Source organism: Periplaneta americana, chromosome 2, assembly GCF_040183065.1.
Source record: "Periplaneta americana isolate PAMFEO1 chromosome 2, P.americana_PAMFEO1_priV1, whole genome shotgun sequence".
Taxonomy (NCBI): domain Eukaryota; kingdom Metazoa; phylum Arthropoda; class Insecta; order Blattodea; family Blattidae; genus Periplaneta; species Periplaneta americana.
The window spans coordinates 116,314,241-116,332,844 of NC_091118.1; the positions used below are offsets into that span (position 1 = coordinate 116,314,241).

Below are 18,604 nucleotides of genomic sequence, written 5' to 3' on the forward strand. Positions count from 1 at the left end.
GTTACCTTCAAAATAACTAATTACTAACATCTAAAGAAGTGCAATGATTTTTGGATGGATCATTAAACCTTTAAATGCCTTTTCCCAACATATTTGTCTTTTGGACTTGGTCACTTTTACCAAGAAACCGACGAATATGTATTAGCCTGTTATTTAAACTTACTGCCTTACTGTACAAGTTGCAGCAGATTGGTCTCCCTGTCTCCCTCCCTCCCTCCTCTCTCTCTCTCTCTCTCTCGCTCTTCTAACAACCAATGCTCGAGACAATCAAGAAGCCAGGGTTTTACTTCAAATTGTCAAGTTACACACATTTCCTTTGAACTTTCTGCAACGATATGACTTTCAAAATGAACAAAGGATACATTTTTTAGCAAAAACATTTTCTTTACATATAATCAACTATAATTGTAATTTTAAATACATGGCTTATGGCACAAAAGTAAAAATAAAATATTTTTTATAATCTTCAGCACCTGATCTATGGTAGCCTACCTCCAGAATCTTTGCAACACCTTGATTTGCTTCTTCATTCTTCTAAAGTGTCACTGCCTCATAAGGAATTTACACAATCAACTGACAAGTACCATACCTTAGGATCCAGGCACTGGGCCAGTTATAGCAAAATAAGAGCCAATTAGCTTCAATTCACTTTCAAAACGAAAATGGGAGGGAATGACAAATATCTCATATATGAGTATATTAACACAAGCCAATATTATCCAGAATCCCACAATACATTTTTATATAATTTATTTCCAAAAATCACCTGCCAAGGCATCCTGACACAGTAGAAATCTCAATCTAACTGGAAAAAAATTAAGTTTTTCAAAGTCACTGAAGTTGGTGTTTCTACCCTGTAAACATTAACCAGATGCCTGCCTTCAGAAATCCGCAATGCATAAAGGGATTCGGAAGTATTAAGAACAATAAATACATAGGGGAAGTTGATTACTGATATACACCCGTGTCAGTTGTGCATTGGAGTGATGTAAGGGAATTCATTCTATGTTGTGTAAGTAAAATATTTTTTTAAATTCCAAGTGGAAAGTCTGCCCAAAGGTATGTACTTTTGGTTTAATTAAAGTTTAATTAATGTATTCCATGTTAATACTGTAATAATAATGTCCGAAATTACTGAATTGAAAACTGAATTTTCGGTCATTAAGTTTATTTTTATAAATAATAATAAAAATAATAAATTTAGCCTGCTAGATCCCATAAGGGCAAGGGCCTCCTGATTGACAGGGCTTGGCTCAGTATTAGACTTCACTCGTTACGTGAGCTGGTCCTAAGGAGTGATATCATCGAACTTGGTTGCACTTTTTCGTTTCTATGTACTAATCTAAACACTATATGCACTTGTAAGTTCCCTATTCACACCACACTACACACTGGGGACGGTTGCTTCTAGATCTCTCCATAGCTGTCTGTTTCTTTCTCTGCTCGTCCACTGTGCTCCTGCCTTCTTGAAGAAATTGGCCCACCTGGTCATCTGGCGTCCCACTCTTCTGCCAATCCTGGAATCCCAAAATGTGAGTCTATGCATCCATCTTCTGTGGTCCATCCTTACTATGTGCCCTCCCCATTTCCACTTTAGCTTTCGGTGGTGTTTAGGACGTCTTTCATGCCGGTATGGTTGGGTAACTCCTCGTTCCTTACTTTGTTCCTCAGAGAAAGTTGCAGGATTTTTCTTTCCATACTGCGTTGGCAGGTTTGAAGCATAGGTTTCTGTTTTGATGTTAGGGACCAGGTTTGGCATGCATACAGTAGAACTGGTAATACACATTTTTCCAGGGTCTCAACCTTCAAGCTTAGCTTCTGGAATTTGTAAGTATTAACTTTAGAGACCAGAACTTCTTCCATGCCATGCTGATTCGTCTCTTTATTTCTTTCCCTGAATTGCTGGAGAAGGACAGGTTCTGGCCCAGGTAGTTATAATCTTCCACATATTCTAGTGGCTGACCATTTAAGTGGATCCGGTCTTCAAACGTGTTAGTCATTAGTTTAGTTTTTTCTGGGTTCATGGATAAGCCTGCCTCTTTGTTGACCCTGTCCAATTTTTCAAGCATCTGTTTTAGATCTGCGGCTGATTTCGCTACCAATATTATATCATCTGCGAACCGGAGGTGGGTCATTCTCAGTCCATCTATGGTGATACCGTATTTACTTTCCCAGTTCAGCTTCCTGAATTGGTTTTCAAGCAAGCATGTGAAGAGCTTCAGAGAGAGCGGGTCTCCCTGTTTCACTCCTCTGCCTAGTTCAAAGTTTTCACCCTCTCTCTCCATTATTATTCTTGCTTTACACCCCTCGTATAGCTTTGCTAGGAGCCTGATGTACATGCTTGGGATCCCTGGTTTGCGAGAGCTTGCCAGATACATTTGTGTTCTACAGAATCAAAAGCCTTGCTGTAGTCTACAAACGCTATGAATACTTTAAGATTAAATTCCTGTACTTTTTCAAAGAGTTTTATTTTTATACTGAGATTTTAAAAAATCGGCACTTACTAGCACGGAATTTTTTTTGACCAAGATAAAAAACGACATTTGGGCTTTAAATCCATATTGCAGTTTAACGGCAAATGCGCGCATTTTTTCTAAATAAATTATTTTATTTTAGGTGACGGCCAGCAAAAGCAGCCTTCGGTGACCCATAAACAGTTATACAAATTAATGCTCGAGAAGAGCAGCTCTTCAGAATCATCATATGAGTATGCTTTGATTAGATTATAAACAGGGGAGTGTTTACAGAGCAATTCAAGGAAATTAAGAAATCTATTTTATGAATGATTTTAAGCAAAGATGGAAGTTGTGCCGGACGAAGAAAGATTTCTGGCAAAATATTCAGAATGATTGAAGGCTGAAGTGAAATTCCCTCAATGGAAACCCAATGGTATAGCGAAAGAACCCTCCATCTTGCTTACTGGAGGAATGGAAAAACATTTCAGTCGCAAGCATAAGTTCTTTTTCAGAAAATTCCTTTGTAAGCAAAGGAACAATAATTTGTTTTGTTTTGAGTCCTGCCTCACAAAAGGGTTTCTTGGGCTATCCAACACCCGAAACTAATGGCAATGGATCTCGTAATGTCACACCACTGGGTTCCTATTGAAGAAAATTCACTTCTGCTTTCAACCATTCCGATATTTCACCAGAAATCTGTCTTTTTATGCCTCGCACAACTGCTACTATTTTTAAAAATATTCATAAAATAACAACTAGATTTCTTAATTCCCTTACATATGCTCTGTGAACACTCTCCTCTTTATAATCTAGTCAAAATATACTCATATGATGGTTCTGAAAAGCTGTTCTTCTTGAGCATTAATTTCTATAACTGTTTACGAGTCACCGAAAGTTGCTTTTGCTGGCCATAACCTAAAATAAAAGAATTTATTTAATAAAAAAAAAGCATGCATTTGTAGTTGAACTGCAATATGGAATTTTAAGCCCAAATGTTGTTCTGTATTTTAACAAAAAAATTCCGTACTAGTAAGTGCCGATTTTTTTAAATCTCAGTACAAAAATGAACTTCATGACCGAAAATTCAATTTTCAATTCAGTAATTTCGAACATTATTATTACCTTTGGGCACACATTCCACGTGGAATTTAAAAAAAATATTTTGCTTAAGCACAACACAGAACGATATTCCCTTGCATCGCTCCAACAAACAACTGGGTGCAGACAGCCCAGGTGTTTATCAATAATAATCAACTTCTGCTATGTATTTAATGTTTTTAATCTTTTCAAATCCCGTTCTGTGTTGTGGATTTCTGAAGTGCAGACATCTGGTTAGCATTTACAGTGTAGAAACACCAACTTCAGTGACTTTGAAAAATATAATTTTTTCCAGCTAGATTGAGATTCTGGCCCACTGTGCTTGGGTTGCCAAAAACACAGAATAATATATACACAAGAATAGTAATTGACTAAAATAAGTAACTAAGACAAGTTTACATGAAGAGAAAATGAGAATTTTAGAGTTCAGACAAATTACACATATATTATATATTTTATAAACACAAACTAAAAATAGGGGGAACTGTAATATTTGATATAAATGGTTTTTGAGGACTGCCACAGACCAATGTTTGAAGTGACTGTTTTTGGAATGAATCATGCAATCAGAAGCTTTTTAAAATACTAACTATTAACTGTGGAACGATATCTCTTGCTCCAATCATCAAACTTAACACACTAAAACAAAAGTTAAAATGGAAGATAATAAAACATACCTCCTATATCTTGACACGATCCATTGTCATTCAGAATGTATCTCAACCATTTAACATACAAAAATTAAAATAAAAATTGAAGAAAATGAAAAATTTCGTCTGCATCTTAACACAAATTATTAATATCTACAATATACTTCAACAACTTAAAATACCGAAATAAAAATGGAACGGAATAGAAATCCCTTCTGTAACTTAACACAAGTCATTACTATCTACAATACACAACAACTTAAAACACAAATATTGTATTAATTACCTATTACAATAGACATCCACCATGGGAGATCACAGGTGATGTGCAGGTATTCCAAGCAGTTCTGCACTATGCCAACAGGTGACCAACCACCCAGACCAATGCTGGCAAATGTTTGTTCACCTGACAATGTAAGTTCCTGCACCAATTCAACTTCAACTGGTATCGGTGGTGGTTCTGGTATATTATCTAGTGGAGCAACTGTCTGAAGTGTGACTTCTGGAGGTGCTGGTGGTGCTTCTGGCGGTGCTGGTGGTACTTCTGGTGCATTTGTTGGGGCCTTATCACTTGGAACAGACTGCACAGAGCTGTCTGGATTCGAGACACTTTCTGGTATTCTAGACACAGAGTCAGGTGGGCTCTGCACACTAGTACTTGCTAATCGAGAAACTGTAATCCCAAGGAAGTCGCTCCCACCACACACAGCAAAAGATTTTCTTTGTGAATCTCGACTGTTACAGTTCCTGATGCCTGACACAAAATGATGATACCTGACGAATTTGTTACTTGCAACACCATCACCCTGCAACACAACACCAAAAAAATTCTTAGACTTTCATCTACTTTTACTGACTGGTTTCTGAAAAGAAAAGGAGTTTTATGGTACAATCATTCAATCAAGCAATCATGTATTTTTGGGAGTACATACAAAGTGTTTCAGAATTCAACCGAAGAAATTTATCAGGTTATAGAGGGGTTGTAAACAAGCAATTTGATATAAGGAACCCAGTCTTCGATAAAAAATATCTGAGTTGTCAGTTGTTAAAATTGTTTATATTTGATACTCATATTCCAGGATTAAAATGAAATGGAAGTGTGAAATGGTATGCAATACTTTCGGACCTTATTAGGAATTACATGAAGCCCAACTGTTAACTAGTCAACCATGTTTCCAAAATTTAGCATTCACAGAATGTGTAAAACTGCTGACAAATAATAAGACAGCAGCCACTGCACTGCTTGTTTCACCCTCATTCGTTTTTGTTATCGTACCTATTTTAGTAGGAAATTATCGACATGAGGCTCTGGTGTTACAGATAACATGTCAGTGCAAAAGGTAGTACGTTTGAATCTGTCCACGGTAGTTTTTTTTTTCCCCATTATCTTTTATATTACTGATGAGATATCTGAATTCTTTTTTCTCTGAATCATCAAAATATATTATAATATTTATTTATTATGCTTTCAACAAGAGTATACTGTATCGTACTAGGCACTGGTTCATTATAGTTCACTTGAGTTCATTGTACTCATAATTTCAGGTATTTGTTAGAAACGCGCTAGCGTTTAGTTGCAAATGTGATGACTGCATGGTCTTTTTGTTCTGTATTATTACTTTCATGTAGTTTTGTCCCATTTTAATGTTTTAGTTGTATGAAATTTATGTACGTAATTTCTAATGCTTAAGCGAGAATTAATAAATTTCAGAAAAAGTATTTGATTTGTTGCAGAAAAATACGGTATTTAAGGCAGAGGTCATTACTTTGAAGAATCACTGTAACTTGTTTTCCATTGACAGTGAGTAGGAAAAGAATAATTTGTTTTCTTTTATTTACTTACTTACTGGCTTTTAAGGAATCCGGAGGTTCATTGCCGCCCTCACATAAGCCCGCCATTGGTCCCTATCCTGAACAAGATTAATCCATTCTCTATCATCATATCCCACCTCCCTCAAATCCATTTTAATATTATCTTTCCACCTACGTCTCGGCCTCCCTAAAGGTCTTTTTCCCTCCGGCCTCCCAACTAACACTCTATATGCATTTCTGGATTTGCCCATGCCCTACCCATCTCAAACGTCTGGATTTAATGTTCCTAATTATGGCAGGTGAAGAATACAATGCGTGCAGTTCTGTGTTGTGTAACTTCATCCCTCTTAGCCCCAAATATTTTCCTAAGAACCTTATTCTCAAACACCCTTAACCTATGTTCCTCTCTCAAAATCAGAGTCTTACTTTCACAACCATAAAAAAACAACCGGTAATATAACTGTTTTATAAATTCTAACTTTCAGATTTTTCGACAGCAGACTGGATGATAAAAGTTTCTCAACCGAATAATAACAGGCATTTCCCATATTTATTCTGTGTTTAATTTCCTCCCGAGTATCATTTATATTTGTTACTGTTGCTCCCAGATATTTGAACTTCTCCACCTCTTCAAAAGATAAATTTTCAATTTTTATATTTCCATTTCGTACAATATTCTCGGCACGAGACATAATCATATACTTTGTCTTTTCGGGATTTACTTCCAAACCTATCTCTTTACTTGCTCCCAGTAAAATTCCCATGTTTTCCCTAATCGTTTGTGGATTTTCTCCTAACATATTCACGTCATCCGCACAGACAAGCAGCTGATGTAACCCGTTCATGGCATACTCTAGAGCAAAGTTAAAAAGTAGAGATGATAGTGCATCTCCTTGCTTTAGCCCACATTGAATTGGAAACGCATCTGATAGAAATTAACCTACACGAACTCTGCTGTACGTTTCATTGAGACACATTTTAATTAACTGAACTAGATTCTTGGGAATACCGGTACCAAATTCAATAAGAATATCATATAAAACTTCTCTCTTAACCGAGTCATATGCCTTTTTGAAATCTATGAATAACTGATGCACTGTACCCTTCTACTCCTATTTTTTCTCCATTATCTGTCGAATACAAAATATCTGGTCTATAGTTGATCTATTACGCCTAAAACCACATTGATTATCCCCAATAATTTCATCTACATATGGAGTTAATCTTCTCAAGAGAATATTGGACAAAATTTTGTACGTCAACAAAAGTGATATTCCTCGAAAGTTACTACAGTTACTCTTGTCCCCCTTCTTAAATATAGGTACGATCATGGACTCCTTCCATTGTTTTCTTTTATTACTGTATACATTATGTACTATACTGTACAGTAATTCCTGAATACTGTCTGCTTCCTCCTCTCAGGAAAAGGAAAATTTCTTTCTTTTTTTATTTATCCATTTTATTACGATATTTTATATTAAACAGAATACTGGTATGCACAATTTATTTATGTACACTACAAGTTAACTGATAAACATACTGTGACTTGTTCAGAGTAATAGATATGCATTTCTAAAACTATATTCCTTCTTCACCCTTCTAAATAATTATTGTCATTATTACGTACATTACAAAATAACTAGAGCTGGCTTTTTAATATTACATACCTTAAAGTCTAGTTCACACTTTTCAAGTAACTTGAATTCGAGTCACTTGATTCGACAAACTTGAAAAATGTGATGTTTCAATTTGACTTGAAATCAGGTAACGGCTTGAATTCAAGTTTCAAGTGAAGTTAAGTCCCTTTCTACGTTTTACTTGACTTGAAAGGACACTTGAAACAACTTGAAAAGTGTGAACGTCACTTGATAACTTGAATTCATGGGCAAAAGCGCGGGAATTTGAATTAAAAGCTGTTTTAAGAGCGTTAAATTAACAGCTGATAGTTTTTCTGTTCTACTGAGAACGTAAAAATAATAGGAAACAATAGTAAGTGAAATAATGATCAAATATTTGAGTTTCTTAAGTTGCATAAAACCCACGAAGCCCTGTGGATTATTGAAACTGCAAAGTATTGTGACAGAAAAACAAAAGAAGCTGCCAAGAAAGGAATAGTTCATTGAAGAATTGAACAGCAGAGATTTTAACATGGACACAGACGAGATATGAAAGATAATTAAAAACCATAAACTGTAGATAGAGAATAAGTGAGGAAGAAAGGAGGGAATAAGAAGAGTGTTGTTTGAAGGGATGACATTTATCGGCCGAAACTGGCATAGTTCAATGTGGTTGATAGATTTTTTTGAGGGGGGGGGGGAACTGTAACAGCTTCAAGATAATCATTTTCAATTATGGTAAATCAGACCTGCTTATATTTGATTACATTTACATTACGAATGATTAAATGTGCTTGAAGATTTCACTTATTCTATTTGTAATGGTCAATGGTCGTGTATTTCTCTTACTAATCCAATTCCTAACCCATACTGAACAATGCATCTTCCATTTCTTCAATATATTTATCATTTCCCTAGCACGGAGGCTTGCTACTACAGGAATTCCTAATTGCACAATTTCCATCGACGCCTTTTATCCTACTTGAAAACAAAATAACTTGAATATGTCTGAACTACGACTTGAATTCAGATTACTTGAAATCACGTGACATAAATTCAAGTTACTTGGAAAGTGTGAACGAGACTTAACTTAAAAAAGTACGTGCTGAAGTTCAAACTTTCGACATCATCCTCTGACAGAAATCATCTACAATGTTTACTGATTGAGTCACAGAGACATAGCAATATTGTATCCGACACATTTCCAAATGTATTCCTATGCCACATGCAGGTTCAATCAGTGGCACACTGACCCAAAAAATATTTTACGCCATTACGTGCAAGTTACCCCCAGACGCCTAGTTCCCAATCTCAAAATACTTAGGCCTACCTAGGACCCCTCTACAACCCCTTAAATTTCTTCAGTTGATCCTGTATATGTTCTACATGCATAAGTCACTTTTAACCATGAGAGACATGCAAATGAAATTAGTCAAGATCACGTCTAAGCAGTTAATCTCATTCCTTGAAAGTTAAACAACTGGGCCCAGAAGACACGATCAAAATCAGTTCAAAGCCTTTCTTATTTCCTTTTGTTAATCAGTTACTTAACGGCAATGTACCAACTGTGCAGCTATCTAACATCAGTGGAATTGGTGACAGTGAGCTGCCATTTGGCGAGATAAGTTCAAGTCTTCGTCATGGGATTATCTGACATTCGCTTTGTAGTCAGGGAAATCTCGGAATAAGCCCTACCAGGTAATCAGTACAAACAGAATTCTAACTCCCGCCCAAGTGCAATCTTTGGTCACATGTCAGCCGGTGACTCCTGAGCTATGCCAGTGACTCATAGTGGGGAGGGAGAAGGAAGAGGAAAGAGGTGACAGCAACTTTATTGAATCTATGAAGAAAAAATAGCGAAACTCTGTATGCAGTTATGTATGTACAGTAAATCATATATTACAGTTACAATAAACATGGCATACATATCAATCCTATAAGCTATAATAAACGTAAAAGTATATGTTCGAAGTTGACTAATCAACACCATCAACTACTAAAATATTCAACTCATATGGCACTACCCTGCAAGCATGTTTATATCCTAAGATGGAAGGAGAGTTGGAAGAACAATTTGGCTTTGGAAGAAAAACAGTACAAGAAATGCAATTGGACTGCTATGAACAATCAGCGAAAGATACCTATAGAAGAACAAAGAAGTGTATATAGTACAGGTATTTGTTCACCTGAAAAGGCTTTTGACAGAGTGGGATGAAATAAACTTATGGGAATCCTGAAGAAAATTTATGTGATTGGAAAGAGAGAAGGCTGTTCAGTAATCTTCATATGAAAGAACTAGTCAAGATTGGAGACGAAATGTCAGAGGGAAGCAAAATAGAGACAAGGATGCCCTGTATCCCCTACCCTGTTCAACATGTACTTGATTTACAGCACCACTTTAGCAGTGATAAAAGTGGCGAGTGGATGCTCTACCTTAATAGCAGGGATAAAAGTGTGCAATATTTGTTTACAGAGGCGGGTGGATGCCCTACCTTGAATGTTGTAAATAAATTCAAAATTACGGGGTCAGTAAGCATTTTTAGTATCGTCTCAATTTAAAAATGTAAAGAAAACAGTCCGTTCTAATCTATCTCGCATGTTCTCAACCAAGCGGTCACTGCAGGCTGCTTGTGGGCAGCTGTGCTGTGCACTGCCACTTCCTCTGCACTTCCGCGAGCGTTAAAATATAAATTGTATGCACTGTAGGCCTATATCAACAAATGAATTACTAACATTTCTGTTCAATCCTGGATTTTAAACATTGTACATACTCTACTTGCAGTATGCATGTTAGTCAAATGGCTTTTATACGAAAGACATCAGATTTGTTTCTTTAATAAGAAATAAAAATGATGTAATATACTCCGTTATGTATTAGAACTCTGCTAAATTGCCTCCTTCCTAAAAGTTACGTTAAGCCTATTAAATGAATGCAATTTGGACAAGTTGTAGTATTTCCGTATTTATTTATGATTTACTTTAGTAAAAGCACATATCCAAAAGACGACACATTTTCCCACCTTACGTTTTCTCTAATACTTAAATTACCTAAGGTGCTGAGTTCAACCTATACCGTATCCAATTGTATTTCAATCAAATATAGCCCTATGTTTCAGAAGCAATCGAATGCAGAATCCGCATTCGTTGACCCCACTGTCACATTCAACACTGCTTAACATTGGCCACCAGCACTGTCTACAAATTAGCAAATGGGATACGTGCTCAAAAACTGTAATATGGCATGAATTTCAATCTTAGTTGGACTACTACCGGGCTAAGTACTTATCAAGATTTTCTCGAACTAATTATAAGATGAAAATTCTCGAACTTAGTTCGCGAAAATGTCATCGAAAATTTCATTGGCAATTTAATAACCTGCAGTTTAGGCAATGTCTTTGAATAACGGATTAAAACACCTGAATTTTTATTGTCAGTAACTTTTCATAAAGGAATTAAGCTTTCTCAGGTAACGTTTCTATTTAAACTCGACTAACCTCACACCGGCGACGCTGATATAATCTCGGCAGATGCGAGCGTCGTTAAATAAACCATTATTTATTTATTGACTAACCTAATGAACCTAACCTATACATACCAACTTATGTTTAATTATAGCAACAAACAGCAGTAAGGCAACACAATATTCCACACTTACTTATATTAATTCCCTTATATTCAAATATATAAATTAATTGCAAATTTATATCCCTATTGTTTCGTCCAGGTAAATATTATAAATTTAACACGACCTTTTAATGGACTCTTTGCTAAAGAATAATTCGATTTAAAGTCAGTTGCTTAAGAAGACACACTTATAAAAATCATGTCACAAAACAAAGTTGTTCGAGAAGCTGTATTACCTTTATGTAACCCAGTATGCTAGTGATAGTTTTTAATTTTAACCTCGCAGCACTGCGATTACAAAACACTACAGTCGCCATGTTCGATATTCTGTGCATGACGGCCGAGGTTTGACGAATTAGAAAAGATTAGACTTTCGTAATGTAATCCATGCAGCCATTATGTAGAAACACAGTAGAGCCACACTGAAGCCATGAAATTAAAATCATTTACTGTTACAATTAGGATGGTTTTCTTGATCTTTTCAAATATTTAAGTTGAAAGTCCATTATTATTTTTTGTGGAGAATTTTAAATAAATATATTTATCGATACTTCCTCTTCCCCATAAATTTGCAAACAGTTAATATTGCATTTGGTTTTTGTAGTTTGGGAAAATTGACACAGTAGCCATAGTAATCTTACATAACAATTGGGATTATTAGAATCCGGTCTATTCAAAATTATGGTGTCGCATAAATAATTTACGATCTTGGGCATCGGAACCCAACACTTCAAAATTATTATGTAGATCACAACATATTGCTTTCAAGTATAAACATACCATTAGGCCCTAATTGCACCTCAAATAGGTTTGCAAATTAAATTTCAGTGGAACTTAAACTATAAAAATGTTGCCTGTATTTGTTAATCTCAGTAGTCACATCACTCGGAGGATGAATATTCATTCTATAATACTGAAACGGTTTGCTAGTGCTGGTGGTGAAACATGTGCTGGAGACGTGAAAACTAATTTGGGACTAGTTCTTGGAGTATATACAGATGATGCGGAAGGTCAGTACTCAACTGTATTCAAATTTACTCCCTCAGCAGATAAGTATAATGAATTGGTTAAAGGAAGATTGGAGCAACTTCTCAGAGCTTCAGGCCCAACACCGAAAAGGGGTGAAGTTAGGATTTTTTACAGCCTAGAACCTGAATTTGCAAGTGTGGCAGTTGCCGGTCTTGGCAAGCAATGTCAAGGTTACAATGACATTGAAGAACGTGATGACGGTAAAGAGTCAATACGTATTGCAGCAGCAGCCGGCTGTAAAGCTTTGCAGAGCTTAAGATTGCAAAAAATACATGTAGAAGGCTTTGGGCATGCAGAATCATCAGCCGAGGGTGCAGCTCTTGGAATATGGTTGTACCAAGACTTAAAGAAGAAAAATCGGCAGTTAGTAGTGCCTCAGTTGGAACTTCACGACGATTGCGACTTTACTGGTTGGCACATAGGCTTAGAGAAAGCCGCCGCCCAAAACCTCGCTCGTTCATTGATGGACACGCCATCGAATATGATGACACCAACGATATTCGCTCAGAATGCTGTGGAAGTACTCTGTAAGTCGGGCGTAAATGTAGAAGTAAAGGTCCAAGGATGGGCAGAAACACAAAAAATGGGAGCATTTCTAAGTGTTGCAAAAGGATCGTGTGAGCCTCCGATATTCCTGGAGCTGAGCTACTATGGAGCTGCTTATGACGAGAGACCGGTGGTGCTTGTGGGCAGTGGCATCACGTTCGACAGCGGCGGTGTGTGCCTCAAAACTCCACATGGCATGAGGCACATGCGCGGTGACATGGCAGGCGCCGCCTGCGTCGTGGCAACAGCCCGAGCGCTCGCCCATCTGCAACTCCCAATCAACATACGCGGGCTCATTCCCCTATGCGAGAACATGCCAGGTTGCTCGGCTGCAAAACCAGGCGATGTCGTAACAGCAATGAACGGCAAAAACATCATAGTGGAAAACACGGATTGTGAGGGACGACTGGTCCTTGCTGACACTCTCTACTACTCCCAGAACTTCTGGCCAAGGTTCGTCATCGATATCGGAACTCTGACCAACGACATGAAGACAACAATGGGTTCAGGAGCAACAGGCGTCTTTACCAACTCCGACGCTCTGTGGGAACAGATTCGCATGGCTGGTGTACACACTGGCGATCGAATGTGGCGATTTCCCCTGTGGGACTACTACACTAAACAAGTGACTGTATCTCATTCTGCTGATGCCAGAAATGTGGGTTTCGGTAAAGGTGGAGGAGCCTGTAGAGCAGCCGCGTTTCTAAGACAGTTTGTGCCGTGCGGAGAGTGGATGCATTTGGACACTTACGGTGTTATGTGTGCCAACGGTATCGATAACGTGTATCTCCAGAAAGGCATGTCTGGCAGGCCCACAAGAACACTCATCGAGTTTATTGCTCAGCTAGTTTGCAAACCATGTGATTAATTTCAGTCAACAGATAAACAGCAATAGCTAATTATTAGCATAAAATTCTTAACACAGCACAATGCTGCTCCAAGATAACTGTTGTGCAAAGCAAAAGTTTTTATATTTTACATACTCAGTTTCCTGTCTTTTCATACAGATTTTCAGAGTCGAAGAACATAAGTGTAGTTGAAATAGGACCTTCTAACTAATCAGTATTTCGTAATGAATTATGTTTCAATTTTAGTACGATTAACTTCTATAATGTCAACTAACTCATACTATTTTTGGAATACCGGTATAAATTAAAGTTGAAAGTTAAGCAAATGTTTCAGTTATTCATGTGATTACCATAGGAATTAAATGTTTAATGGCATGTTACAACAGGGAATAATGACCTCCATCTTCGAATTAAATTGTAGGTAGAGGAATTAAATTTTACTGGAAGAAAAGGTGTTGGATGCGGAGCTGTGAATATACATTACTGTAAAGTAATTCTCATGGCGCGTCAAAATTACATTATTGTCCCTCACATTTTTATAAACAATATTTTGTGATGTCAGAATAGAAAATAGCGAGTTACTTTTACGAGTGTTGCTTGTGTGATTTTATAATCTCCGTTGCACAGGTGGACTAGTGGCAAATTTGAAACGTAGGCCTTTAAATGGAGATTCTGAATGAAGGGCTCCGTTTTTAATATCTCATTTACATAACATTCTGTCATTTTAGTGTCTGTCATTTTAATATTTGTATATAGGCTATGTTTATTCAGCAGTACGAAGACTAGTTGGAATCTCGTGACACCAATAAGGCATCACTCATCACTCTTGAGTAGGCTTGTAATGTTGGGGACCGATTACACAAGTTGACTGCAGCATGGTACATAGGCCGAGGACGTGAGCTAATACGAGGACAGTGACTTGGATCTGCGATCGATTACGGGAATGACAAGGTGAACATAAACAAATCTGGACAGCTCTGAAAGTAAATATAAGCTACATAGCATTCCAAAGATATATTTTTACGTACCTTCCGTTATGTGCAGAAGTATTATATCATAGAAATATTCTTGGGTTCGAGTATCCTCCTTTTCTTCAGGGTCCGTACAAATACAATGCATAACAACTCACACCTTCAGTACCTCAACAAATTTCGCTGCAAAAGTTTGTGCCTAAGAACCTTTAACCTTCGGCATTTTTATTCAGCAGGTACACTATTTACGCATGCTACAGTAGTGACTGACGAACGGATAGTAAACTTGAAACCACCGTAACGCACCCTATCGGACCCCAACATTACAAACCTACTAACGGGACAAGTAAGCCAGGAGGTAATGGGGCAGGGTGGCCAGTTCCTTTCCCCTTTCATTGCATACATCGCTGACTAGAAGTAACATAGTTCACTATTCAGACTTGAGATGTATGCAACAATTGAAGCGGTGAGATCAATAATCAAGTCCACTTCTAGTCATTCATTTCTTGCAAATTTGAAATTAATTTTTTTTTATATTTCCACAAGTGTTACGATTTTAAAAGTTGATATACTACTTTGTCTTGATCTCTAAAACAACCAGAAATATTATGTACAAAAATAATAATTAGGTAAGAAATAAAAAAAGTTGTTTGCATTTTTCTCGAAACTTGTGTAACTTAAATGGACTTGAATGGTTATTGATCTCACCGCTTAAGTTGTTCTTCTGACGGTATCGTAAAGTGAAATTTTATTATTGCCTGACAATAGATCTGATATATCAGCCAGAAGCTCAATCAGAGGATAATATATTGTAGGTTTAGCCTATAGACAGAACAAATTGATACGCTCATCTCTTATCCTATATAATTACTATGAGAAGAATTTCTTGATATTTCTTTATTACAATTTTGTATTTACAGTCCTTTAAACAAATGAAGTATTGATGATGAATATTTCAATGCGTAGGCTAATTGATAAGACTATAGGTTTATAGTAGAACAAAATTGATACGCTCATCACTTAGCCTATTTAATTATTTTGAGAAGTCCTTGTTGATATTTCTCAACTATTATTTTGTATTTATAGTTCTATATACAATGTACATGGTATAGCAGAGGGGCAAGACCTGTCCTGTGATCTTAAATGCACCGTGACTATATCACTAGTGGATATGGAGGTGGGAATATGTTTTTAGTCTGAAATGAACTTCCGTGTCAGTAGATTCGTGTAATATTAACCAAGCTGAAACAAACTTTGTTTCTGATCTCCCATTCTTTTCCCTCTTGCGTAGCTCACATGCCAGGTCTCGCCTCTCGATCCGTATATTTTCGTTTTTACTCAATTTACGCTCTCTCGATCTCTTAAAATATTTGCGATCTAAAATCAGACAAAAAAAAAAGAATAATTCTCTAAGAAACAAAACAAAAAAAGATGACAGATTATTTTTGTTAAACTAAAATATCTTATGATATTTTGTAAAACATGCATATCAGGTTCTTTCAAGATTTTATCCCATTGCAGTACTGTATAATATTTTATGTTGCAAAATGCTCTGCACTGTTTCTCATTTTGCACTTGATTTTGAAATGTATTTTAGTAATTAAATCTGTCAGAGTAACTTTGCATAATTGACAATTTTGCTGACATTAGCATGTAGGCTTTCACGGCCGGCGTCAATGGAACAAGAATTATCTGGGCTCAGAGGCCCTGATCTACTAGTGGTGTTGCTACTAGACGTATCGTCTACTGCAGCAGACATCTTCAGTGGCGAGGTACACGCTGGCGTAGCGATCTCCTCGGCGTAGCGTACCAGTGCACGTCGACTCTAGTAGAAGATCGGAAGCATCACCTTGGCAACACTGTATCGTCTGCTCTTGTCAGTCATACTTCACCGACAGAACCAGAGTTTTAATGTTAATATCAGAAGAAAGCAGTTAAAAATTAAATCATACGTCGTACAAGAAGTCAATATAATACATTACGAGTTATAGATGGTGGATATATACATTTGAAACTAAGTAAAGTAATCCTTTTATATAGTTTTAAAATCTTGAATAATATTAACTCGTAAAAAATTGCTGTAATTTAATGCAAGAATTCGCTAGGGGTACGTCATATTCTAATTATTTTTAGTGATTTCCCACATATTATAGTTTTATATTATTTATAAAAATATTCCATTACATTATGTACAAAACTTAAACACATAGGCCACAATTCATAGGCGTGAATATTAAGCACAGTTTGTTACAGTACATTGCACTTTATTTAGGTCACAGGCCTACGATGGTTTTCAGCCAGAATTAATGGATCTATCCAGTTAGGCTAGGCCATATTTTTCAAATTTCAGTAACGTTAATTTATAAAAATTCACTGTAATTATATATCTTATAAGGATACATATCTTTATTATTAGATATTTTTATCTTATTTCCAAAATCTATTCAGCTCATAATGATCCAAAACGCAAATAACGTTTTAGCTATCTAACAAATTTTTATGAAACTTTACACAGTAAACTAGTTACAGGTAGCATATTTATTTTGTATACAAACTCTGATTACCTTGATGTAAGGAGAACTACCCCTCATAAGGGGGTGAAATTAGCCAAATTAATAATTTTTCTCGTAACATATTTTCATGAAATTTTATACAGTAGTTACAGGTGGTATATTTTTGTTTACAAACTCTGATTACGTTTGTATAAGGAAAACTACTCCTTATAGAGAGTGCATTTGGATAAAATTGATAACTTTTCTCCCATCTAACAGATTTTCATCAAACTTTATGCAATAGTTACAAGTAGTAGATTCAAATCTTTTGTATACAAATTCTGATTACATTTGTATAAGGGTAACTGTCCCTTATAGGAGGGTACATTTAGACAAAATTAGTAAATTTTCTCCCATCTAACATATTTTCATGAAACTTTATACCGTAGTTACAGACTGCATATTTGTTTTGTGGACAAACTCTAATTACATTTGTGTAAGAGGAACTGCCTCTTAGGAGGGTGTATTTACACAAATTAACAACTTTTGTGTCGAATATGACTTAATTTGGAAATTGAGGTTTCGATATAATCATTTTCTTTTCTTAATATTTTTGTAGATTGTTTAACAAATTGTAATCTTATTGTTCGGCAATATCTCGTGAAGAATGTTCTCGGATTTTGCCTAACAATAAGTATATTTTCAGTGAAATCCGTTCTGGTTACCAATCTCAATGGAGCCACAGGTGTTAGTAACATATCAGAGTCCGTCGAATTCAAATCTTTGAAAAATGCTTGCTTATGAAGGGAGTGACCAGAACTACCGTCAAACCTCCATTTATGAATCATCTGAAATGAACAGTTACCTTCTCTCCTTATTGCACTAAGTATGACTTTATTTTATAAAATATATATAGGCCTACGTTAAACTGCTATAGACAACAATATATTTTGTAATTCTACCTCTGCCATTTTTTCTGTAATAGTGGGTCATTGATTCTTCTTTGGGGTAACAATGTTCTTCACTTATAAAATTTTGTTATAAGCATGGTATTTGTCAAAATTTCTACTTCTGTACTCTTCTGTCAGACACACTTATCGGTGTCTGGTTAGTTTTAGATTCACTAACAATACCAGAGCTTCTTCTGGTATGGACAAGCATAAATAGACGTAGGCGTACCGGTAGGCCTAATTCTTTTCATTGGTCGAATCGTACGTGGAGTTCCTATTGTTACTTTTTTTAGTAACAGATAAAACATTTCATTTACCTTCCTTGGAAAAACGTATCTGCGTTGCAAAAGCCAGTTCTTCTGAACTACACAAAGTAACTAATTCTCTGGATTGTCTTGTTTCGATCTCGTGCTTGCTTAACGGAAAAGCTTTCTTGGGCGGCCATGACTTTTTTCTGGGGTAAGTTTTCCCTAAATTTTCATTACTATCACGATGAGAACCTAATTTAATAA

General features: G+C 36.2%; 1 protein-coding gene and 1 pseudogene across 1 annotated transcript in view; one reads left to right on the forward strand and one right to left on the reverse strand.

Annotated features, from left to right (window-relative positions):
- The window catches only part of OXA1L (OXA1L mitochondrial inner membrane protein), a 43,434-nt gene extending 31,783 nt beyond the window's left edge, over positions 1 to 11,651 (reverse strand). The window contains exons 1-2 of the mRNA XM_069818356.1: positions 11,493 to 11,651; positions 4,491 to 5,010 (exon numbers count right to left, since the gene is read on the reverse strand). Of these exons, the coding sequence (XP_069674457.1) occupies positions 4,491 to 5,010; positions 11,493 to 11,591 (619 nt within the window). The 5' untranslated portion in view covers positions 11,592 to 11,651. The remainder of the gene's footprint in view (positions 1 to 4,490; positions 5,011 to 11,492) is intronic.
- Positions 11,652 to 11,914: 263 nt separating this feature from the next.
- Positions 11,915 to 14,312, forward strand: LOC138694533 (cytosol aminopeptidase pseudogene; annotated as a pseudogene).
- The last annotated feature ends 4,292 nt before the right edge of the window (positions 14,313 to 18,604 follow it).